Genomic DNA, 18,828 nt, shown 5'->3' with positions numbered 1-18,828 from the left:
GGCCAAAGGGGAAGCAGCAGTGGGAGCGGGGTGGGAAGGGGATGCGGGGCCGTGCGATGGGTGCCTGCGCCTCCCTCAGCTCCCGGCTGGCGGCCGAGGGATGCCAGGGTCGCTCGTCCAAGGCAGCGCTTGCAGGGAGCGGTGGCAGCTTGCATTAGAATTAATTAACATCATTAACGGCGCGCTTCGGGGCTCGCCAGCTCTTGCAGGCTAGGAGCGAGCGACAACTCGAGGGGTGCTAAATCCGGTCCTTTTCCTCCAAAACCAAGGAAAAAATAAGAAATAGAACAACGATGAGCATAAAGGTCGCCCGTGGGTTTGCTCCACGCGCGGCACCGGGGGGCAGAGCGGGCCGGGGGGGGGGGGGGTGGATATCAACCAGCCATCCCGATCCCCCTCCGGCTCCACACGTCCCCGCCGTGAAGTTTCACCCCCCCCCCACCCCCCAACAACACCGGGGGGGGCGGGGCGGCTCCGCCTCTCACCGGGGGGGTCCGGGGGGGTCCGGGCCGGGCGGCACCGCCCCGCCGCGCTCACACGGAGCTGTCCGCGCCGCGGTGCCGCAGCGCCCGCCGCCCCCTGAGACCCCCGGGAGGAGCGCCGGGCATCCCGGAGCGGAGAGCGGCCGGCGCCGAGCCCAGGCTGCCCGGTAAGGCGGGACTCGGGGCAGCCCGGCACCCCCGGCGCCGGGTATCCCTTCGGTCTCACGGCGCTCCGGCAGCGCAACTCGCGCGGCTCCCCGCTAACTCGGCTCCTTTTCTCCCTGCTCCAGGGTACCCTCTTCCCCGAGCATCCCATCTCCCCGCTGCCTCCAATACCCGCGTCTCCTCGGTTCCCCGAGCGTCCCATCTCCCCGCTGCCCCCGGTACCCACAGCTCCGATTCTCCGAGCATCCCACCTCCCCGATCCCCTCGATACCCGCATCTCTCCAGTTCCCCGAGCATCCCATTTCCCCGCTCACCCCGCTACTCGTAGCTCCTTGTTCCCCGAGCATCCCACCTCCCCGTTACTCGCAGCCCCCAGTTCCCTGAGCATCCCATCTCTCTGCGACTCTCAATACTCGCATCTCTCAGTTCCCCGAGCATCCTATCTCCTTACTACCTCTGATATCTGCACCTCCTGGTTCCCTGAGCATCCCCCCTCCCCGTTACCCACAGCTCCCAGCTCCCTGAGCATCCTATCTCTCCACTACCCTCAATACCCGCAGTGCTCTGAGCATCCTCTCCCCACTATCTCCAGTTCCTCGAGCATCCTACCCCCCCAGCACCCGCATTTCCTCCATTCTCTGAGCATCCCATCTCCCCGCTCCCCGTGGTACCCACATTTCCCAGCACCCCACACCCCGCAGCCATGGCGTTCATGGTGAAGAGCATGGTTGGGGGGCAGCTGAAGAACCTGACGGGCGGTCTGGGCGGCGAGGAGAAGAGCGAGGGCGAGAAGTCCCCGGCAGAGGCTCAGGGCATGACCCGCGAGGAGTATGAGGAGTACCAGCGGCAGCTGGTGGAGGAGAAGTGAGTGCTGGGGGCGGGGGGGGGAGTGGGAGGGGGGCACGGGATGGGATGAGGTCCCGGAGCTCTCTGTGCATAGGGGAAGACAATGGCGGGGGTGGCAGTGCCAGGACGCTATTTAATGGACCTCTCCCCCCCTTAATCCCTTAATCCGCTTCCTCGGGGATTTTTTCTCCTTTCTGGCTGTGCAGTGGGGGGAAAAAAAACAAAAAAACAAACAGGGGGGGGATCGGGACTTTGTGGAGAAGATGGGGAGGACCTGGGTTGGGGTGGGGGGGGCGGTGGGGGGTGATAAGATGGTGGGGGCACTCGTAACTGCCCCGTGTGGTTCGCAGGATGGAGCGAGACGCCCAGTTTGCCCAGCGCAAGGCAGAGAGGGCCACGGTCAGGTCCCACTTCCGAGACAAGTATCGGCTCCCCAAGGTACGGCACAGGGACACAGGGGGGACGGATAGGAACCACCACGCAGGGCGGCTGTGAGCCCCAAATCCCAAAGCATAACTCTGCTCCCCGAAAAAGCACCGTCCCATCAGACCTTCCAGCCGCCCCTCAGCACCGCCAGCTCCGCCATCCCAAAGAACACCCCAACACGCATGCTTAGCTGTGATTAGACCCCCAATTCCCCTCTTTTGACCCCAACCCCATCTCATCGAGGGACAGCCCCCTTCCCTCCGTGCTGTCGTCCCCGTAGCCGCGAGCGGAGCGCAGCTCCTTCCCCACTGGATTAGCCAGCTCCATAGATTATTTGGCAAACGCTTCCTCGACGGATCCCAATTTTGGATTCACTGGGAACAATTCAATCAGTGTCAATTCAGCAGCTCTTGGAGCTGCCACGAGCGTCCCCCCCCTCCCCAAAACACACCCGGCATTCAGCGAGAGCCTTTCTGCGGCTCTCGGTGGTGAATGCTGTGAATTGGAGCCGGGCTAATTTTAGTTCGGAAAGGTCAGCTCAGCCAAGTGATATTGTTCTTATTGCTGGAGATTCTTGGTCCAGCCTGGATGAACGCCCCGCTGCTCCTTGCACCCGCGTAACTGCCAGCAAACAACAGCTGGAGGATCTGTCTTCCGCTGCCAAAAGAGAAGAAAGGCAGAGAAAAAGATGGAGATTTCCTCCGGGGGAAGTGGGGACTCGCTGAGCTACGGCCCCCGATCCTTTTGCTGCTTCCTCGTGCTCGAGACGTCCCTTCCAATCTTCAGACAAGTTTCTTCTGCTCACTCCTGATCCCGCTTGGCAGTTGGTCTGCCTCTTGCAAGCTCCTCAGCACAGAGCTGACCCCAATACACTTGCCAGTGGGCGCAATCGTTAGACATACGTGTAGCTTAATTGGGTGCCCAAACCTTGGATGGGAGCTGGAAGGCAATTCAGAGCCACGTTGGCTCAATCTGCTTTTCGCATCTGCTCTCGCTTTGCTCCCCGGTGCGTGCTGAGCTCTGCTTGGCCACGTCCCCTCCGGGTCAGTGAGGGATGGAGCTCATGGGCATCATCCCACCTGCATGCCAGGGAGCGACCCTGAAGCCTAGGGTTGGTGCCAAAGCCCACGTGGGCGCTACAGTGTCAATTTTGGATGTGGTCTTGGTGCCCTCCACCACCCCTTGCCTTGACTTTCAGAACGAAACCGACGACAACCAGATCCAGCTGGTGGGAGGCGACGTGGAGCTGCCCAAGGAGCTGGCCAAGATGATCGAGCAGGACAACGAGGAGGAAGAAGAGAAGAACTCCGTCATCGGTCAGCTCAGCAACATCCAGAACCTGGACCTTGACTCCTTGAAGGACAAAGCCTCGGCCACGCTAGAGGACCTGAAGCAGTCAGCTGAGAAATGCGCCGTGATGTGACCCGACCGACGTGACACCCTCAGCCTCGCAGCGGTGGGGACCCACCGATGTCCGTGTGAGCCGGGTCCTCCTTCCGAGCCGTGTTAAGCCCTGACCCAGATGTCCCCGCTCCGTCCGTGCCGGTATCCCCGTGCGTGGTTTTGTCGTTGGGTTGCGGTCCGGTCTGAGGTTAGAGCAAAGGGATGGCCTGGCGTCCCTATCTCCCGGGGTGGGATCGGCTCCGTGCGGGAGAAGGGGCAGAAGGTGACCCCATAAGGGAAAACACTTCCTTCTCTGTCGTGATGTGGTCGTGTGCTGTGCTCAGTCGAGTGTTACACCTCCTATGCTGTCCCCGTGCCACGGCACCGTTATCGCCGCTGGAATAAATACCAGGAGATGTCTATGCATTCCTTTCTCCCACACTGCTCCCTCCGATCCTATAGGCGACGGCGTTTGGGTGCCGGGTGGCGGAAGCACCACATTTAGAGCACCTTTGCTGACACCCACGCGGGGGCTTTGTGCTCAGCGTGTCCAGGCAGCAACGAGGGGGGGTGGGGGAAATCAGCATTCCTCCCCAACCGCACCAAATTGGACTTTAGGGGTCCTTTCCAACTCCAAAGGTTCAACGATCCCATGGATTGGGTGGGAACCCCTTCTTTGGGAAGAGGCAAGGAGACACTGTGCCGACGGTGCAATGGTCGGCACGCTTCCCCCACGCACAGAGACCAGAATGAGTGATGGTTAAAGTGGAGAAACAAACGAGCAGCTACCCAGGGATGGGGGTGGGGGAGGGGGTGTCTCACTGCATGCTTTGGGTTATTTGTTTTTCCCCTTTTTTGTCGTTATTTGCAGTCAATTAAACCTCCCCGCAGGACGCTGCTGGAAGGACAATCGGATTAAGGGGATCATGCAGTGGCACCCCACGTCTCCCTTTCCCTGCGTCTAAGAGGCTTTAGGGGGAGCATCTTAAAACCTGGAGGGGGGGGAAATCACACTGACCCACCTCCCCCAGTCCCTTTCAACCCATAGCAATGGGGAGGAGCACAGCATCACCTCCTCGATGTCAAGGAGAGCCGGTACAATCTGACCCTAAAGCGTCCCGACACCAACCCTGGGGACACAGCTCCGGATTGGGGCGCGTCTCAGGCAGAGCGTGAAGGCATATGTGATGGTGCTCACTGGCTGCAAGGGCGGGAGGCTTGAAAGCTCTCTAAAGCCTCGGGATATAATCTCTGCTCAGAATAATGCGGCAAAAAAAAACAACAAAAATCCCATAAAAAGGTCTCTGCAAGAGGAGGTCACAGCCTGGGGACCCGCTCTGCGTGGTGGCTTTGGGTGACACCGCTGCCACCACACACAGCTGGATGGGACGGCACCCAACCCTCCAGGCAGGTGGAGAAAGCCCCCCGAAAGTATTTATTCCAGATGATAAATTACATCCCCTGATAAATACAGCAGATCTGGAGAGTCAGGCCCCGGTGAGGGGCCCTGCTGGGGCCAGCCCCCAGGGATGAGGTTTTTGGTGCATGGTCGCCATCACGGAGCACAGAGCCTGCCAGCCCCGAGCACTGCAGCACACGCAGGGCTACACCCCGCCCTGCGGTCTGCAAGGGCTTTTCCCTGCCCCTGATCCCCACGGGTGGGCTGAGAACCGGCCAGACCTCACCACACCGATGAGACACCACCGCTCCCCCACGCTTTAGCATCAGGCACACAGAACAAGCGGCTTCCGCCGTGCTGAAACGCTGCCCCGCTCCCAGAGAAGCAAAACCCCGTTGCCACAAACCACCACCGATTGGTGCTGTGCATTTTTCCCCCCCCCCCACCCCCCGCCTTTCCCCATGGGTCGGGGTGAGCTGCAGGCTGTGCACGCAAGAGCCGCGTGCCTGCACGAAGCAGCAGCAGCAGCCGCCGCCGCGCTGCCCAGCCAGTGGAGGGAATTGGAGTGGAATAACCTGCCCGCCGCAGGCACGCAGGCTGCTGCTGCAGCAGACGTTCCAGGCAGGGACTCCTCCTGACGGGAAAACGCAGTCACGCTCAGCCCAGCCGTCTCCTCGGCCATCTGCAGCACCGCGGCGCCGGCAGCATCCCATTGGGCGTCACTGCAAGGTGCAGGCTGGAGGAAGGGGGGGGTGGGAAGGACAGAGGGGACGGTCACCTGGCTGGGGGTGGGCTCTGCAGGCACAGAGCTCACAGATAAAAGGATGTGGGGACTCACAGCTCCGGACGGAGTCTGCCAGAGCCTCTTTGCCCATGGATTGCGCCTCCCGCATCTGCACGGGCAGAGAAACCGCCACCATCAGTCCCACAAAGCCTCCACCATCAGCCCCCAAACCCCGACGTTGCCCTCAAGCCCTACCTTGATCTGATCCTTCAGGTACTCCGCCCGGGCCATCAGGGTCTGGATCTGACAGACAGACGCGTGAAGCCCCATCAGAGTGGTGTCCCCGTGGGGCTGGCGGGGTTGGGGCGGGTGCTGAGGCTCACCTCCGCATGCAGCAGCTCCCGTCTCCTCCCCGCCGGCTCTGCTGCAGGGTGCGGGCGCGGGGTCACCAGGGCATAGGACTCGTCCCCCTCACCTCCCCCCCACTCCCCAACTCACCAGCCAGGAGCAGCAGCAGCTCGCCCAGACTCTGCTGGTAGAGCTCCAGGGTGTCACCGTCATCCTTGCCTTCCTCCTCCTGCAATAGACCACGGCTATCACCAGCTTCAGGGGTGTTCCGGAGGGACCAGGGTGGGCTCCGTCCCCATAAGCACAGTAGGACCCCAAAATCCAGCACTCACCCTCGCCACGGCCACTGAGGCCATCTCCAGTGCAGCGCAGAGCCGCGGCTTGTCCTTGGCCATCTCTGCAAGGAGACAGATGGGGGGACGCCTTCAGCCTGCCGGGAGACCCCACAGGCAGATCCCCACCCCACACGCTGGCTCGGCCCCATAGAACACCTTTGAGGATCTCCCTGGCTGGGTTTCCCTGCTGCAGGAGGTTCTTGCTTTTGGAAGCTACCAGTGCCTTCAGCTCCTCCGCTCGCGAGATGTACTGCCCCACCTGTGGCAATGGGGCCAGGTGAAGCACGGTGCCATGGGGGCACCCCAACGGATGGTCCCTCCCACCCCACACTCACCTTTGTCCGGATGGCTTCTTTGCGGCGAGCGTCACTTTCATCTGGGGGCAAAAGGGGGCCCAACGTCAGGGGTGGGGGCTGCAGCACATCCCGCACCCAAACAGATGAACTCCGTCCCCTGCCCCCTTCCGTCCCTCCCCACAACCACCCAGGAACGCGGGGACTCACAGTGCAGAGCGGGCACAAAGTACTCCAGAGCTTTGCAGTAGAGGCTGAGCGCAGCAGACGCATCCCCCTCCTGATCCTTCTTCACTGCCTCCACCACCAGGTTGGTCTGGAGGTAACGGGGGCTCAGGACCAGGGCTTGGTCCCACCGCGTCCCATCGCCATCCAGCCATCACTCACCGCCTTGCAGAAGCTCTCGGGGCCGGGCATGTGCTCCATGTCCACAAAGGGATGGGCGAAGAACTCCTCGAAGGAGATGCGCTTCAAGGGGTCCCTCTCCAGGAGGCGTTGCAGGAGATCTCGGCACTCTGGGGACAGCGGGGGCCGGCTGGGCAGCTGGGCAGGGACAGCGGTGGCACCAGGTGGCACAACCCAGCGGCCCTACCCCATGCCAGCTCAACATTACCTCGATGGCTCGGTCGCTGCGGATCTTCTCCTCCAGCTCAGCAAACGAGCGGGAGGCAAAGGGGGGTCGTCCAAAAAGTGCCTCTGCAAAGAGGAGAGCGGTGAGGGGGGTCGCTCGGGGGAGCACCCCGTAGTCCTCTTGGTCCCACCAAAGGGACCTCAAGTCAAGGGTTTTTGGGTGGGGGCCCCGTGGCTCTTCTCTCTGCCCTACAGTGGGCAAACAGATGTCAACGTGGCGGACGTGACCAGGGTAGACATCATCAACACGGTGGACGTGGCCATGGTCAACATCATTATGGTAGACGTCAAGACAGCAAATGTCACCCAGAACTCATAGGGCTGGAGTGTACCCACACCAGGACGGTCTGTCCAGGTGTACGTGGTCTCCTATCCACAATGGGGTTGGTCCCCACACCTTCTGGGACACTGGGGTGCTATAGGGTGTAGAGAGATGGATGCGCAGAAGAAGGACCCACCATAAAGGATGACGCCCACTGACCAGAGGTCCACCCGGGCGTCGTACTGCTGGCGGCACACCATCTCGGGGGCCATGTAGAGTGGGGAGCCACGCAGCACGTGCTTCTCATCCCACGGCGACATGTACTGCGCGAAGCCGAAATCTACGGGGAAAGCACGGTCAGGGATCACCCACCACCACCCCATAGCATCCTAGGGCCAGGGACCTGACCTGCCAGCTTCAGCTGGGGGTTCTCCGGGGTGCTGAGCAGGATGTTCTGTGGCTTGAGGTCCAGGTGGGAGATATTGTGGTCGTGGAGGAACTTCAGGGCGCAGGCTGGGAGGATAAGCGGGGAGGTGGGATGCTGGCCCCGACACCAAGAGCCCCAATGGTCCTCACCCCCCAGACCCACATGGTCCTCACCGAGCTGCTGCAGGAAGATACGTGCCACCTTCTCGGGCAAGATCCGCCGCATACGGATGAAGCGAGAGAGGTCCCCACCGGCACAGAACTCCATGATCAGGTAGATGTGGTCACTGTCCCACTGCAAGGTGACCCAGCTGGCCTCACTGCATCATCCCAGAGCCCAGGGGGCCAGGAGCCAACCCACAGCCCCATGGGACCCCGCAGCCCCATGGGAAGGTCCAATATTACGGGATGCCCCCAGCCCCATGGGGTTCTCCAGCCCCATAGGAAGCTCCAACCCCATGGGATCCCCCAGCTCCATGGGAAGCTCCAGCTCTATGGGGCACCCCCAGCCCCATGGGAAGCTCCAGCCCTATGGGATCCCCCAGCCCCATATAGGAAGCTCCAACTCCGTGGGATCCCCCAGCTCCACAGGAAGCCCCCAACCTCATAGAATACCCCAACCCCATGGGAAGATCCAGCTCTATGGGGCGCTGCCAACCCCATGGGAAACTCCAGCCCTACGGAATCCCCCAGCCCCATGGGATCCCCAAGCTCCATGGGAAGCTCCAACCCCATGGGATCCCCCCAATCTCATAGGATACACCAGCCCCATGGGAAGCTTCAGCTCTATAGGGCACCCCCAACCCCATGGGAAGCTCCAACCCCATGGGATCCCCCAGCTCTATGGGGTGCCCTCAACCCCTTGGGAAACTACAGCCCTATGGGGCGCCCCCAACCCCATGGGAAGCCCCAGCCATATGGGATCCCCCAGCCCCATGGGATGTCCCTAATCCCATAGGATACCCCAGCCCCATGGGAAGCTCCAGCCCTATGGGGTGCCCCCAACCCCATGAGAAGCTCCAACCCCATGGGATGCCCCCAGCCTCACAGGATACAACAGCCCCATGGGAAGCTCCAGCTCTACGGGGTGCCCCCAACCCCATGGGAAGCTCCAGTCCTATGGAATCTCCCAGCCACATGGGATGTCCCCAGTCCCATAGGATACCCCAGCCCCATGGAAAGCTCCAGCTCTATGGAGCGCCCCCAACCCCATGGGAACTCCAGCCCTATGGGACGCCCCAGCTCCATGGGATGTCCCCAACCCCATGGGAACTCCAGCTCTACGGGGTGCCCCCAACCCCATGGGAACCCCAGCTCTATGGGGTGCCCCCAGCCCCACCTGGAAGTCCTTGAGCTCCACGATGTGCGGGTGACGGATGGTCTTGAGGATCTCGATCTCAGTGAGCAGGTTCTCCACCGAGGCCCTGTTGAGGCTCCTCTTGCTCACACACTTGACAGCCACCACCTCGCGCGTGTCCCTCTGCCGGGGGGCGAGCGGAGAGCACCGTGGAAGCGACCCCACGCCCCACAAACCTCCCAGATCCCGCCCTCCCCCCCCCTCCTCGTAGGACCTGAAGGAGGAGAGCCCGCAGGGCGCAGCGCTCGGCGGTCCCTCACCTTGCCGTACGCTTTGTACACCGTGGCGTAGGTGCCGGTGCCGAGGCGCTCGGTGAGCACGAAGCCGTCGAGGCGCGGTGGGGCGCAGCCCCCCCCGGCCATGCCGTCCCACCGCCCGGTTCCGGCTCCGGCACCGACTCCGTCCGCAGCTCCGCCCCGGCAGGAAGGGGCGGGTTTCGCTGCTTACGGTGCTTCCCAGCTGGGTAAGCGGGACGAGGGGCAGGCTGGTGGCGATAAAGGAACCCAACTACCGCGTCGCTTTGCTGCTTTCGTTCAGCTCCATGCGGTGGGATCCCCCCCTCCTTTCCCCTCTCCACCTCCAGCACGCATACGAGTAAAGCAGAATCCCACCCGTCCCTCTCCCAGCTCCCTCTGATCCCTTCTCTCCCCCTGGAGAACAGAGGCAAAGCTGCACGGTGGGAACGACGAGCAGAATTCCCCCCCCAAGCCCCCCAAGCCACCACATCACCCAGGCTCTGGAGCACGTCAAGAGGTCAAAATGCAGCATCGTGTTAAGTGTAGTAAACCAGAGGTACAATTCTCCGCTCGTAAAATGAACAACAAACTACATGCAAGTTACAAAAATCCACCCCCCCCCCCCACCCCCCCCCCACCCCAGAGACAAAAAACCAAACCAACGGATGAGATCAAGTTGTTCATAGCACGGGCTGATAGAAAAGAGAAAGTAAAATCCAAATCCCTGCTTCTCACCTCCCTGCTGCTGACGGGGGGAGAGGAGGAGGAGACGAAAGCTCTGCACGGCCCGGACAGAGATAAGAGATTTGCTTCAGAGAACATCTCCCCCTCTCCCCACGTCCCGGAGCGAAGCAGGGAAACTTAACTGTCACAAACCGAGGCCAACTGAAGCTAAAATGCAGATCTCTTCTCATTGGGGTCGGCACCACAGAGCTAAGGCGGTACCCACGAAAAGTGCATCGTTAGAAAATGAAGGTTGGGCTGACAACCGAAGGGGGAGAGAGGCAGAGGTGGCCCTCGGGGAGGGCTAATTGCCCCGGAAAGCACTGCGTGCAGCTGAGGAGGCCGCCCCGGCAGCCGCGTTCTGGAAGCTCCTGTTGGTGAGGATGCCTTGGGAAAACTCCTCCTGAGCCCTTTGGAAGCTGGCTCCCGTGCGCCGGTACAGGGAATGCACCTGGGAAACAGAGCAAGAGAAAAATCAGCCTGCGGGTGTGAGGAATGCACGCGGTCTGTGAGCGTTCTGTCGCTCACGTTGCTGGCGCATGGGCTTGAGGTGTTGCGTTTGAGGAGGGTGAAGCTTAGGAGCTTGCTGGCCACCTCCTCTGGGCTGTTAATGGCACGCCCTGCTGCAGCAGCTGCTCCTCCTGTCCCCTTCCCAGGGCGGCCACTTGCTCAGCCACGAGCCTGAGCAGCTCAGCACTGACACAGACAGCACCGCCAACACCATTTCGGGAGCGCTCTGACTCCATCTTCAGGAAAAGGCTGATCTCCAGCCCGACACACGAGAGGCGGCAACCCCACGTGCGTACATCCCAGCCACAGGGATTCTGCCAGCAGCTCCAAGCCACTCACCTGCTTGAGGAGGAAGAGCGAGAGGACTGCACAGAGCGTGAAGAACCCTGCCACCACCATCATGATGATGGCCACGGCCGTGTTCCTATGCAGCTCCGACAGCGCCGCAATCCAGCCGCTGGAAGAGAGAGCAGGGTAAGCACGGTGTGTTATGGCTCTGTCCCCAGCAGCACCCCGCTTTCAGGCAGCAGGCGGGTGCTGTCAGAAATCAGGTCACTCCAAACACCTCAAAACGTAGCCAGGCTGCGTCAAGAGAGGCTGGTATGGCTGAGAATTGGATGGCAGATCCGGAGCCCGGAGCTACGTGTCACGGTGACAGCTCTCCAAGGGGAGAAAGAGGAAGGAATGAAGCGAAAGGCTGCAAATAAAAGCTCCCCTGTGACAACTGCCAGCTCCTAAGACAAGATCTCAGCGCTTGGCTGTGGGGCAGAACACCAGCGTGCCTCGCTCAGAACAGCACCACAGGAAGGAATCTCTCCAGCTGAGCAAGCGAACAGCCACGAGCCACCAGGAGGCTGGGGACCCAACGGGACGGTTTGGCTCACTCCATGTGCTGTGCAACTCCTTGTGCACGAGAAGCAGAAATGCAACACCGTGCAACTGAGGCTAAAAATAAATCCGCTGCCTGGCTCGAGGAGACAGAGCCCAAAGTTCAACGCATGCTCTCCAACGCTGGACTAAAAATGGAGCGCCCCCTCCCAGTCCCCCATGGCTGAGGGGTGGGGGGAGCACAAGGACAGCTCTGCCCGTGAGCTGCTCTGCAGGCAGCGGGCAAAAATAGAGAGCAGTTGCACTGCACTCATCTGCAGGCTCTCCCTCGGGGGAAAAGCACTGGCTGTTAACCTTTTCTCTGTTCCTCAAAAGCACCGCAGGAATGTGGGAATCTGATGTGCAGCAAGGTGAAGAGAAATCCGTTGCTGTTGTTGTGGTGAGGGGAGGGACAATGTGGGGGCCTGGACTGCCGTGCCAACAAGAAAGGGTGAGAGGTTCCTCAGCCCTGTGCTACAGCTCCCGGAGAAGGGAGGAAGCCTTCCCTACAACCAGGGAAGGCTCTATTCAGAGACACGATCGGTGTAACAGCGGGATGGGAAATGCTTAGGAAAAGAACTGCAGAGTAGGACTGGGAGATTCCACGCACTTCTTTAAGGCTGTGGCAGCAGCAGAAGCGTGTGTGCCTTCACTGGGACTAAGAGAGGATGAGCAGAGCAGACAGACGCACCAGCTGAGACCTGCCAACACTGCGTGCCAGGCGAGAGACACGGGAGAAGGAACAGACAGCTGTCAGCAAGAGAGCAGCACCGGGCCCCATAGCTCCCGACACCAGGGCAGGGCTGTACCAGCTTGCTCAGCTGAGCTTACCTGTCTCCCCAGCCAGGGATGCCGACAGCCTGGATGATGTAGATTGCTATTTGGCAGAAGAAGACGAAAAAGAAGACGAAGAAGCTGAAGGAGCTGTCAGACCTGCAGGAGAGACAGCAGCAGGAGTGAAACCTAAGGCCATCGTTCCTGGACGCGTTCCCTCCTCTGAGAAGAGGGAACATTTTCAGTGATGAACTTCCCTGCTAAAGGGAGGTGGTTTCAGAAGGAACTCGTGCAGTGTCAGGACTTAAAATGCATCCACTGCATATTGCAACACCACCACTGCCCAGGGGGAGATGGGGTGAAGACAGCTTCCTTAACGGGCACAGCACGCTCAGCAAATTACTGCACCAAACAGCTTTCTTAATAAAAGGTAGGACCCTATGCTAGCTAGGCGTGGATTTCACAACAAAAAAGCATCACTCCAACCACGTTCCATCAGCTATTTCAATATATTGAGGCACAAGTGGGTCTGATCTGTTCAAGAACGCAAAGAGCTGGAAAAATCCTGCAGGCAAGAACGTATTGGAACAGCTCAAACCAAAGCTCCTCCCACTACAAGCTCTATTCCCCATCACAGTGGAAAACAGTACTTGCCTGAAAGCCTTGTAGATCGGTCGGTACCAGCAGAGAAAGGCACAAGGAGTGAATAAAACAAACCACAGGATTGAGAGACCGAAGTCTACTCCTTTTTCTGCGTGAACCATGAACCACGCCAAGCAAGCGAGCAGGTTTAGGAGCAGAGTAACTGAATGCACTGGTCAGGATGGAAGAGAGAAGAAGCATCAGTCAATTCCCAGGCAACTCAAATCTCTGCATGCATCTCTCGCTGGACACACAAAGCTCTGTAAAAGTTCCTTTTAGGCCATCTCATTTCCTTTCCCTCACTGGAAGGAAAACAGGGCTCCACCTAAGCACCTCATCCAACCCTGCTGCTTACAAACCACTCTTAAACCTCTGCAGAGCATCACCGTTGACAGATGCAGCTGAGAGCGTTTTGCACCTGATCTCCCAAGTGCTCTACCCACCATCTTTCTGAGCCTCACACTCTCAAGCCTCTGTTAAACAACCACCAACCCTCTGTGACAAATGAGCTATTCCCAGAGCAAAAAAACTCAACCTGCTGACCTTGCCATGCCTTCACAGACAGGAAAGAAAGGCATTATTTTACCTGTACAGACAACACCCGCAGCACTTAGTGCAGAGCAAAGTTCAGCACTTGACTCAGAATCTCCAGAGAAAGAATTGTTACGGCAGTTCAGGTCATTACTCACGCATCCACAAGTAGTAAAGCATCTTGCATATCCGCTGGTAGTCAGCTGGGATGTCTGCAGAAAAGTCCTGATAGAAGCACGGCTTGATCGGACACTTCCTGGGGAGGGGTGGCCAGTTGTTCTGTCTCGCTGTGGAAGGGACAAAAGAGCTGTTCTTTGCTTGCTCTTCTCTGGTGGGAAGAGCCATTGGCATGCCTTCATTTGCAAGCCGTGCTCGTATCAACTGACATCAACACCGTGGGGGAGGCTGGGCCTCAGTGGGTTTGAGCAGGGGTGCATTAACCCCACTGGCAGCAGCAAGGTAGGGCAGCCTAGAGTTGAAAGCTTTCCTCTGTGGGAGGCAGAGTTTCCATGTGATGGCCAAAGGACGAGCACGAGCATTTGGGACTACGAGTCCAGGCTCAATCATTCAAGGTTAGGGGAAAATACTGTTTTGCTCTGGTTAAGATAGCATCGAGAGCGATAAAAAGCCAGAGCTGGACTCCAGTAGCTCATCTCAGAGCTCATTTCCTGCCCAGCACTTCAGTAGGCAGTTACACCGCAAGCCACGGAGGGCCAGATGCAGTCCCAGGGGGCTGCCACAGCCATGAAAAGCTAGAGAAGGAGAGGCATTCCTCTGGACAGGCCAAAGCTCCCCAGTGGCCATGGGCATCCCCAGGCATCACCTTGGCTGCAGGCAAGGCAGGAAGCACTACTCACGATTAATGCTGGCTGCATTGTTCTGCAATTCCCTTTCCTTCTTCTCCAGCTCAGCTGCTTTCCTCTCTAGTTCTGCCTGCTGCTGAAGCAGCCCGGCCTGTGCTGCTGCAGCCACAGCCTAAAGAAGGTGGAAAAAAAAGTAAGTCTTTCAGTCCTTCCCCACACAAGACAGTGGCAGTGCCAACTGCCAGCACATCAGATGGATGGAAGAGAAACACAAATTCAATAGCAAAGGAGGACAGTTTGAAAACCGGGTGCCTGTGGAACATGCTGAGGCTGGCTTCCTGCCTAACGTGCTGGAGGACTAGATTAAAAGTGATGCAGGACTCAGTACAGACGTTCCCATCCTAACCTACTGGAAAGCAGAGCGGGGGGAGTCCTCAAGAGGCTCCATTCCACCTCCTTTCAGCAAAGCTATGCTTTCCTTGCAGCTGCTTCTACTTTCCAGCTAGCTTTGTAGCTCTGAGTGCCATCCAATACCTCTCCCTCAAGGCACATGCCTTACCCCCATAACCGCATACTTCCTCACCCTCTTATCAATGCCTGTAAGACAACAGGCCCCCCTGCAGATGGGCTCCCATCAAAGTCTTCCCTCGGTCTCCTTTCACTACATGTTGCTTTTCTGGTCTAACGTGGACTTTCCCAGATACAACTTTAGCAAGCTTCAGACCCACCCTTACCTTTTCCATCTCTCAAAGATGGGGTGGCTCCCCAGGAGACCCTCTGATCTCACCGTGCACAGCTGAACAAAACCCAATGGCGTTATTCTGCCCCAGCAGAGCTACCCCCACATGTCCCCAGCTCATAGAGGAGCTCCTTCTCCCATACCTGTGGGGTGGGCTCCACAGATGTCTGCAGAACAGCAGGCTGTGAGGGCCCAGAGGGCTGCGTGGCCGGCGCCGTCCGCGCCGCATGTGTCTGAAAGCAAAGAGCAAGAAGAGAACAACGTCACACGCTGCTTCTTTAAGCAGAGAACAGCTCAGACTTCAGCACTGCTACAACAAACAGGAGGCAATTCTATGCTCTCAAAAACGTGTTCCTTCCTCAACACCCCAGGGACGCAGCACACAAGGATTACGGGCATCGGGCAAAAGAGAAAGCAAATGGGATTCTGAGCAGCTGTTTAAACCACAAGTATTATTTTTATCCCAGTTTCCTGCTCTCCTTTTCCCCATCCCAGCAACCAGGAATCAAGATCGAAGCTCTCGCGGTGATCCATTGGCGATATCAATTGTGGCAGCTCAGCTCCTAATGCAGAGGCCAAATAAATATTGATGAGGCCACAACACATCTTCCTCTTCAAGCAGGAGAAAACAGCTCCAGAGGAACACAGAGCTCCAGCGAGGAGTTTCAGTGCTCTCTGGCTTGCAGCCTGCTATGCACACAATGTCCCTGGGGAAATCAGCTATGAATGCCTCTGTTTTTGTCCTTCATTTAAGCTGCACCTACCAAGGGACCCTTTAGACTGCTGAAACCAATGCCAAGATACCCAGTGCAAACACACATACCAGCTGGGAGCTCTCAGAAAAGGGGTTGAATTCATCCAAGCCGCTCTGGCTAGCGTTCGTGAGCTGTGTCACTGAGGGATCCTGAAAGAAGAGAGCAAAACCAAATGAGCATCAGGCACAAGGCTCCACGAGCTCAACCGCCACCCGCTCTGCCCACCTCCCAGCCCTCTAACTGGGAACAGGACTGCTAGGTGATGCTCGTGGCCTGCAATGCCTTTAGTGGGGTGAGGACAGACTGGCTTGCTGGGATGAGCACTGAATCCAGAAGGCAGCATCCCTGCAGGCAGCCCGCCTGACTCAGCAGCCGGGTGAGCCGAGGACACCAGGCCAGAACATTTCTGGTCCTCCAGCTCTCCCAGCTGGAGGCAGCTCACACGGTTCTGTGACAGCGCTGTCCCTCGGGGCACACAGAGATAGATGCTCCTACGTAGCCAGGAAGCAAATCTGAAGAACTACAACGTTTTTATTTTCTCTTTTATTTGCATTCACAGCAGCTCCTGCTTGAAAGTGCCTCTCTCTCCTCATCTGCAATGCACGCAGTATTTTATATACTCTGCTCTCCGTAAACAGATTGTTTTTAATGGATAGATTCTGACCTCAGCAGCACTGCTATCACCGATAATTAAGGAAGTGAGGCCCTTTGTGAGCTCAGAAATCCAGCTGCCTGGTTGAACAGCCTGTCAATATGGGTGTAGCCAAAGAAAACTAGAAGAAGCCATTTTTTATTCCTCCTTCCGCCAACAACTCACGTCTCCAGCTCAGGCAATTCCATGGTTAATGGGGCAAGAAGCATTTGAGGCTGAGACTGAGCAAGAGTGAACAATTCCAGTGTGCAGAAGCCAACTGAGCCCACGTGCTTTGAGAAGTCCCTCAGTTCTCTGCAGCACAGAGATCCCCTGGGCTTTTAGTGCAGCCTCCTGCCAGGTGAGAGGTGCAAGGGGTGGTTAATGAGTAATGCTGCACCTCCCCTTGCTGCTTAGCACGCCACAGCTGCTCCGTGCCCGAGTTGTAGCTTCAGTTTAGGGCAGGCAAGGGCTCGGCCTGGCTGACATCCAGCAGGTGACTGCATGAGGAAAAGCAACCTTCATAAAAGCACAGGGATAAGAAAGGAAAAGCTGCACACCATTGGAAGAGAATTGTTAAACTGGAGGAAAAGCAACTGGGAATGAGGAGATGCACTGGGACACCCAGGCACGTGTTTTTCCTTTCCATCCCTATTTCCAGAGGGAAGGGAAGCCCTGCAGTTAATTTGACAGTGGCACTGCTATCAGAAAGGCCAGGAGAACAGCACTGTTCCCAGTAACACCAATGGGAAGAGCACTACCACTCCGCTTAGCCAAAGCTTGATGTTAAATGCTCTCTCATCTTCCAGCACAGCTTTAACCTAAGAACTTAATTAGCTTAACTGCCTGCCACTACACAAGCGTGCCTAAATGATATACAAAAAGCAGAGCCCTTGCAGTGTTTGGACACACGTCAGTGTGCCCTGAGCAGTGCAGCTTCCACAAACCACGGCCGTATCACAGGTTATTTCCACCAGCTGCAAACTCACAGACAGCTGGTTCCCTGGAAATGAACTCAAGGGTGATCCTTCGTGCTGCAAAACAGAGAAAATGTGGCTCTATCTGATCACTGAGATGCTTTGCAGGCTGCTCCCCATGCAGCAAGGCACCTGGTTGTCCTCCTTTTGGGAAGTAACCACACTCTTCTCAGCTCTGGACGTCACACACTTTTCCTTCCTGATGAGTAATTGCTTGTTGGACTCCTGCAAATCTCCTCAAGCTGTTTCCTGTTCCAGAGCCCAAGGGAAGCCTGAAAACCTGAAGGCGCCCACCCTTTCCCAGCTGGGCTGAGCCTGCCTCAGGGACACACTGTCAGTTATGGGACTGACCTACGGTGCCAGCAGATCCCCCACTGCCCCTCTCACCACAGCCCCCGCAGTCTGTACAGACACATGGTGGCAGTTGCCATCATCTCAGGTTCCCAAGCGTGGAATCATTCTCCATTTGAAATGAATTGTGTTGCCAAGTTTAAAAGAATCACAGAACCGTTTTGAGCTGGATGGGACCCTTAAAGGCAATCAGGTGCAACTCCCCCACAACCACCAGGGACACCCACAGCTCAGCGAGGTGCTCAGGTCCAGCCTGATTCTTCCAATTAGGTCTTGATAGCTGTAGCAGGGTGCCTGATGGAGGACTTTGAGACAACAGCTGGTGCGAGGAAGGACGTTCCTCTGCTTCCTTCCATTCCCACAGAATAAGGGAACGCAAAGACTGAGCACGAGGTGACAGAGCTCACCTGCAACGCCACGGGGTTGCTGAAATAACACAACAGTTGCCCAAAGAAGAGCCCACTGCGCCTGTGTTCAACCCACGGAGCTACTCCTCACCTGCTCTCACGGCATGGCAGAACACCCCAGCAGGGAGGGGCCCCACAGGGACCCCTGAGCCCGTTCCTGGCTGCACACAGACCCACCCAGACCCAACCCTGTGTCTGTGAGGTGCCCAAGCGCTGCTTGAGCTCCGTGCTGAGAGTCGGACAAACCCCAAACGGCCGCAGCTCGGACTCCCGCTGGGCCGTGCTGAGCCCAGGGAAGGGCCGTGCTGAGCCCAGGGAAGGGCCGTGAGCCCCCCCACCCCTCCATCAATAACGACGGGAAGCTCTCAGCCCCCGCAGCCCCCGGAAAGGCCGAGGCCCGGAGCGGGGCGGGCCCCGGGCCCCAAATGGCGCCGGACCCCACGAGCGCGGCCCCGGGGGGCGCCGGACACTACCGCGATGCGCACACCCCCCCCGGTCCCGCCCTCCCGCTCCGATTGGCTGCGGCCGGCGGGAGCGGCGCCACCATTGGACGGCGCGGTTTCACTCAGCGCCACGTCCCCCCGGCCGCGAGGGGAGGGGAAGGGAGCGGAGCGGGGAGGAAGAGAGGGGAGGGAAGGGGAGAGCGGGCTCGGCGCGCACCTGGAAGGGGTTCACGTCCACCGGATCGGCGAACGGGTTGGTGTCGAAGCTCGACATGTGGGCGGTGCCGGCCGGGCGCCGCCGCTCCGCTCCGCGCTGCCGCCTTCCGCCGTTTCCCCACCGCTTCCGGGGCCGCCAGCGCGCCT

The 18,828-nt window shown here is 58.6% G+C and overlaps 3 protein-coding genes across 5 annotated transcripts; 1 reads left to right on the top strand and 2 right to left on the bottom strand.

The window, feature by feature from the left end:
• The first annotated feature begins 521 nt into the window (after positions 1–521).
• Positions 522–3,728, top strand: CPLX3 (complexin 3). Its single transcript, NM_001114505.2, has 4 exons — positions 522–649; positions 773–1,511; positions 1,844–1,931; positions 3,118–3,728. Exons 2-4 carry the CDS (start codon positions 1,351–1,353, stop codon positions 3,340–3,342), a joined length of 474 nt encoding a protein of 157 aa, NP_001107977.2. The 5' UTR covers positions 522–649; positions 773–1,350; the 3' UTR covers positions 3,343–3,728.
• Positions 3,729–4,590: 862 nt separating this feature from the next.
• ULK3 (unc-51 like kinase 3) lies at positions 4,591–9,494 on the bottom strand. 3 transcript variants are annotated; one of them, NM_001162907.4, is made up of 16 exons: positions 9,337–9,494; positions 9,059–9,199; positions 7,894–8,014; positions 7,702–7,806; positions 7,490–7,633; positions 7,015–7,097; positions 6,789–6,944; positions 6,612–6,717; positions 6,444–6,484; positions 6,265–6,367; positions 6,106–6,170; positions 5,924–6,002; positions 5,809–5,849; positions 5,681–5,728; positions 5,540–5,594; positions 4,591–5,437 (listed from the first exon to the last, which is right to left on the bottom strand). In NM_001162907.4, exons 1-16 carry the CDS (start codon positions 9,436–9,438, stop codon positions 5,421–5,423), a joined length of 1,407 nt encoding a protein of 468 aa, NP_001156379.1. In that variant the 5' UTR covers positions 9,439–9,494; the 3' UTR covers positions 4,591–5,420. The 3 variants fall into 3 exon arrangements, with proteins under 3 accessions (NP_001156379.1, XP_015134382.1, XP_004943748.2); XM_015278896.4 differs by having other exon boundaries at positions 5,809–5,846; XM_004943691.5 differs by lacking the exon at positions 5,809–5,849.
• A 484-nt stretch (positions 9,495–9,978) lies between these two features.
• On the bottom strand, positions 9,979–18,822 carry SCAMP2 (secretory carrier membrane protein 2). Its single transcript, XM_015279040.4, has 9 exons — positions 18,683–18,822; positions 15,725–15,805; positions 15,045–15,134; positions 14,217–14,334; positions 13,518–13,646; positions 12,841–13,000; positions 12,244–12,345; positions 10,885–11,002; positions 9,979–10,486 (listed from the first exon to the last, which is right to left on the bottom strand). The coding sequence occupies exons 1-9, from the start codon at positions 18,737–18,739 to the stop codon at positions 10,340–10,342; spliced, it is 1,002 nt and encodes a 333-aa protein (XP_015134526.1). The 5' UTR covers positions 18,740–18,822; the 3' UTR covers positions 9,979–10,339.
• Positions 18,823–18,828: the final 6 nt, after the last annotated feature.

The sequence above is a fragment of the Gallus gallus genome, chromosome 10, assembly GCF_016699485.2.
Source record: "Gallus gallus isolate bGalGal1 chromosome 10, bGalGal1.mat.broiler.GRCg7b, whole genome shotgun sequence".
Lineage (NCBI taxonomy): Eukaryota > Metazoa > Chordata > Aves > Galliformes > Phasianidae > Gallus > Gallus gallus.
This window is presented reverse-complemented; position numbering and strand designations above follow the sequence as displayed.